The sequence below is a fragment of the Mirounga leonina genome, unplaced genomic scaffold, assembly GCF_011800145.1.
Source record: "Mirounga leonina isolate KUSES-001 unplaced genomic scaffold, KU_Mleo_1.0 Mir_175, whole genome shotgun sequence".
Taxonomy (NCBI): domain Eukaryota; kingdom Metazoa; phylum Chordata; class Mammalia; order Carnivora; family Phocidae; genus Mirounga; species Mirounga leonina.
In genome coordinates, this window is record NW_023270453.1 from 33,603,756 (window position 1) to 33,608,939 (window position 5,184).

The 5,184-nt window shown below is 47.4% G+C and overlaps 1 protein-coding gene across 1 annotated transcript; it reads right to left on the reverse strand.

The window, feature by feature from the left end:
- Positions 1–1,929: 1,929 nt before the first annotated feature.
- Positions 1,930–2,798, reverse strand: LOC118021950 (peflin-like). The gene is given in 2 exon segments (XM_035022442.1): positions 1,930–2,288; positions 2,290–2,798. Coding segments are annotated over 2 exon segments (858 nt in total). The 3' UTR covers positions 1,930–1,939.
- Between the last annotated feature and the right edge of the window lie 2,386 nt (positions 2,799–5,184).

Sequence of the window (5,184 nt, forward strand, 5' to 3'; positions counted from 1 at the left end):
TTCAGGGTCCCTTAAAATACCATATAAATTTTAGCTTTGGGTTTTCCATGTCTGCTAAAAAGGACAATGGGATTTAAAAAAAAAAAAGATTTATTTATTTATTTGAGAGAGAGAGAGCAGGGTTGGGGGGAGGTGAGGAGGGGAAAGCGGAGGCAGAGAAAGTCTTAAACACATTCTGTGCTGAGTGCGGAGCCTGACAGGGGGCTTGATCTCACGACCCTGACATCATGACCTGAGCGAAAACTGAGAGTTAGAGTCTTAACCGACTGAGCCACCCAGGCACCCCTTATAAAGTACCTTTTCAATGGCAGTCATCTCCTGATCTGTTAGACTCACCATACCCGAATAATTATAAATCCTATATTGTAAAACATTCAAGTATAGTATTGAATAGGATTAGCAAAAGTAGGCATTTTTGTCTCGTTCCCAATCTTAGACGGGGAAGCTTTAAGTCTTCCATTACTGCATATAAAGAGGGTTTTTCTTGTATGCCCCTTATCATGTTGCTGTAGTTCCTTTCCAGTCCTGGTTGTGGGGTATTTTGATCGTGAAAGGGTGTTGGATTTTACCAAATGGTTTTTTTCTGCCTCATTTGGGATGTTCATGTGATTTTTCTCCCCCTTCATTCTGTTACCATGGTGGTTTTTTTTTTTTTTAAGATTTTATTTACTTATTTGAGAGAGAGAATGAGAGAGAGAGAGCATGAGAGGGGGGAGGGTCAGAGGGAGAAGCAGACTCCCCGCCAAGCAGGGAGCCCGATGCGGAACTCGATCCCGGGACTCCAGGATCATGACCTGAGCCGAAGGCAGTCGCTTAACCAACTGAGCCACCCAGGCGCCCACCATGGTGTTTTTGAGTGGAATGTTGTATATAAGTCTGTTAGGTCTAATTGCTTTATGGTGTTCAAGTTGTCTCTCTCCTTATTGATTTTTTATCTAGTAGTTCTACCGATTGTTGAAAGGAGGGTGTTGTAGTCTCCAGCTATTATTGTTGGACTATTTGTCCTTTACTCTGGTAGTTGTTATTTCATGTATTATAGGGCTCTGCTTTAGGCACATATAGATTAATCATTGTCATATCTTCTTAATGGATTTCCCCTTTGATCATTACGTAATGTCCTTCTTTGTCTCTTGTAACAGTTCCTTTTTTTTTCCCAGAGTTTTGTCCTTTGATTGAAGCTTACAGTTTCACTGAACTTTTGGCCCCGAAAGAAAAAAAAAAAAAACACGCAAATAAAAAAAGAGCATTGGCAGTGGGAGGTGGCAACTGTCCCCCGGGGATTAAAGCCAAGCAGAGAATGGCAGGCAAGGGAGGGTTCCAAGCTGCAGAGGGGGAGCCTAACCAAGGATGCCCAGAGAGCAGCCTGTCCGAGCTCCCTGAGCAGGGACGGCACCCAGGCAGTGAGAAGTCAACATGTGCAGATTTGGGGCATGGGGCTGGTGGAACCCAAGCCACTTGGTCCCGCGGACAAACCTCTCTCATGCTTGGTTAGCTTCCACTTTGGGGAAACTGGGTTCACTGGACAGGACGGTATGGGTGAGGGGGCTCAGGTGCTAATGGCAAGAGGCTGATGAACACTCACCGCTGGTGTCAGGGTGCAGAAGGGACAGCTAGAGGCTGGAGCCCTACTCACTCCACTGCAGTGACTGACATCTCCTGCTCCTGGCGCAAGGCTGGGCCATTCAAATGCTCAGGGCTCTAAGGACATTCAGCTTCCAGGCCTCTCTTAGATCAGGCCACTACCCGTATGGCTTCAGCCCAGGTCCCCACAATTTGGTGACGGGGACACTCCCGGCCCTCTTTGGAAACAGCGCTGCATCAGGCAAGGGAGAATCTTTTTCTAGGAGGGGCAGGAAAAGAGGAGAGGCCCACATGCTTCTCCCACTCTCAAGAGCCAGGAAAGTCCCTGGTACACTCTGTTCTCTCCAGAGAGGCTGGCTCAGAGCATCCGAGAAGCTGTCATGGTGACGAAGTCCTCGAAGCTGAGTTGAATGTTGCCCTGCACGGCTGTGTCCTTCTCCCGGAAGGCCTTGGTCACCACCTGCAGCTGGGTGCACACCTGGATGAAGCCGTCTAGCTGCATGGCGGGGTTGGCGGAGCGTGGGCAATAGCGGAAGACCAGGAGCTGGGTGAACTGGGGGCTCAGCTTGTAGCCCATCTGGGACAGAGCTTTCTGCAGCTCCGTGTAGCTGATGGAGCTGGAGCGGTCCCGGTCATACTGCTGGAAGAGTTTCTTCCACTGCTGGATGAACTTCCACAGGGCTGAGAAACCATAGACGTCGATGCGTCTTGTCAAACATGTTTATCATCATGAGGCATGTCTCGTCATTGAAAGAGGACCAGTTGGAGTTGACCAGAGCCTGCTTCAGCTCCTTGATGGAGATGTAGCCACTGTGATCGGCATCCACTGACTGGAACCAGGAGTAAGCCTCAGGATCCACATTGGGAGGAACGCCACCTGGAGGAGGTCCCTGTCCATAAGGCCCAGGATGCTGGGCACTGTAGGAATTCAGAGGCGGCTGACCATAGGGGCTCCCTGGGGCCGCTCCACCATATAGTCTTCCTGAAGTTCCAGAGGGGAGTCCCCCAGGGTTGGGGTGTCCATAGGGTCCCCCACCAGCTGGCAGTCCACAAGGCCCTCCGGGGGCAGGACCCCCTCCATAACCACCACTGGGGGGTACTCCACTGCCATACTGCCCTCCACCATTGGGGGGTCCAGGGTAGTAGCTGCCCAGAGGGGCTCTGGGCGCTTGTCCTCCAGCTCCTGGGCAGCCCTGCCCGTACGGGTAGCTGGCCATGGCGACTCGACGTCACCACAGTTCCTTTTTTTTTTTAAAGATTTATTTATTTATTTTACAGAGTGGGGAGGGGCAGAGGGAGAGAGAACCTCGAGCTGATTCTGTTACGCTGAGCACAGAGCCTGACTTGGGGCTTGATCCCAGGACCCTGAGATCATGACCTGAAGCTGAGACCAAGAGTCTGACGCTCAACTGACTGAGCCACCCAGTTGCCCCTGTCTCTTGTAATAGTTTCTTATTTAACGTTTATTTTTCTGATATCACTATAACCATTCCAGCTCTCTTGACCACTATTTGCATGGAATACCTTTTTCTATCCTTTGTCTTTCAGCCTATTTGCGTCTTTGGATCTCTAGTGAGCATAATATTGGTTCATGTTATTTGATTATTCTGTCAACCTGCTCTTTAATTGGAGAATTTAATCCACTTACATTGAATGTGATTGCTGGTAAGTAAGACTTACTTCTGCTGTTTTGCTATTTGTTTTCTCTCTGTCATATCTTTTTGTTCCTCAATTCCCCCATTACTGCCTACTTGTTTTGTTGTTAGATAGATGTTTTCTAGTGTACCATTTGATTCCCTTATCTCTTGTACTATATATGTTCCAGTTGTTTTCTTAGTGGTTGCCCTGGGAATTACAATTAACTTCTTAATTTATAACAAGCTGGTTAGAATTAATACCAACTTAGCTTCAGTAATATACAAAAATTTTACTCCTACCCAGGCCTCAGTTTCCTCACTGGACAATGAGGATCAGATCAGAAGAGGAGGTACATCCAACACTCAGGGGACATGGTAATCAATCAGTGGCAGTTGAGTATTGTGGTTATTATTATTATTATTATTGGTGGTGCCACAAATGGGCAATTTAGCAACCTATCTTTGCCTCTGCTTCCTCAGAGAGTTGGGATATTAATATACTTTCTTACAGGATCAGACAGAGTAGAAAACGTTTTGAATGCTGCCGTGCACATATAAGTGCACAATGAATGTTAGTTATTACTATGATTTATTCTTTTCTTTGTCACTATGCTTTGGACAAAAGGAACTACTTAGAACAGCTTGAATATGCTCCACTGTTAGCAGGTTCCATGTGTTTTTCTTAACTGTGCCTTCTGCCTAGGACACCATCCCCCATTTCCCTGTGTCAAAACCCCAACTGTGTCTTCTCTGCACTTCTCAGCAGTGTCGTCGGTGTGAGGAAAGCCTTTCCTCATCCCTGCATTGGGACTTTGTTGATCTGTCTTGGGATACTTATTTCTGGCTTTGTGTAAAAATCCGGTTTGTCTCTTCTCCCCTTGAAGGAGCTGCTTTCTCTACGTCAGATAACATGTAAACCACAGCAGACCCCATTAGATACCTGTTACTCTAAAGGGGCCAGAGCCATTTTTAGAAGGAACCAGATAAGGTCTGCTTGGAGTCAGACGAAGCAAGCAATTGATCCCTTTGGTACTACCCTTCTGTTGCCAAGTCACAGAATAAATGTATTGATAGGGACCAACTCCTGTGGTTTAAGGACCTGCTGACTAGTGACCTCCTGTGCAGGGAGAGATTTTACCACACCAGTGGCTTCATCATTGCCTAATGGAGGAGGCCCTGTGGGCCTCTATCAAGGACAAAGGGAGCTGAGGAGCCTCCCCAGACAGTTAAACTGATGGAAACACAATGGGCCGATTGCTACAAAGGAAGGCAGGCAAACAGGATGCACAGGCAGGACCTTTCCCTCCAATGAGATGTTTCAATTCCTTTCTTGGAAGCAGATAAGACAGTCACCAGAGCCCAAGGCCTCCCACTCTTGATTTGCAAACTGAAATGTTTTTAGGCATCTTCCTGAGATAAGAGCTTTGTGAGCTCTTTTTAATTTCAAGACTAAAACGAACAATAGTCCTTCCCAGGCCTGCTGGATGCCAGGCCCATCAAAGGGGTTATCTCGGCAAATTTCCCCTTAGGATGAAGGAAGGGGGCACCTGGCTGACTCAGTGGTTAGAGCATTGACCCTTGATCACGGGGTTGTGAGTTCAAACCCCAGGTTGGGCGAGGAGCCTACTTAAAATTAAAACAAAAACTTGAAAAAAAAATTTAAAAAGAATGACAGGAAGGGGCAGGTGTCCCAGTGAACTTCAGGTCTTTCTCAGGTGTCACCTTCTCACTGAGGCCTACCCCAGCTACCCTACTTAAAATTGCACCCTGCCCCCTCCTCCACCCCACATTCCCAAGTTCCCAACGCAGCCCCCTCGAATCTCTAACTGTGCTGCATGATTTAACTTATTAAAGATGTTTGTTAATTGTCTGACGCCCCCCCCACCCTCCCGAAGGGCAATATCCTCAAGGGTGGGGGTCTTCATCACTCACAATATATCGATCCTATATCATCCAATTAATCTGT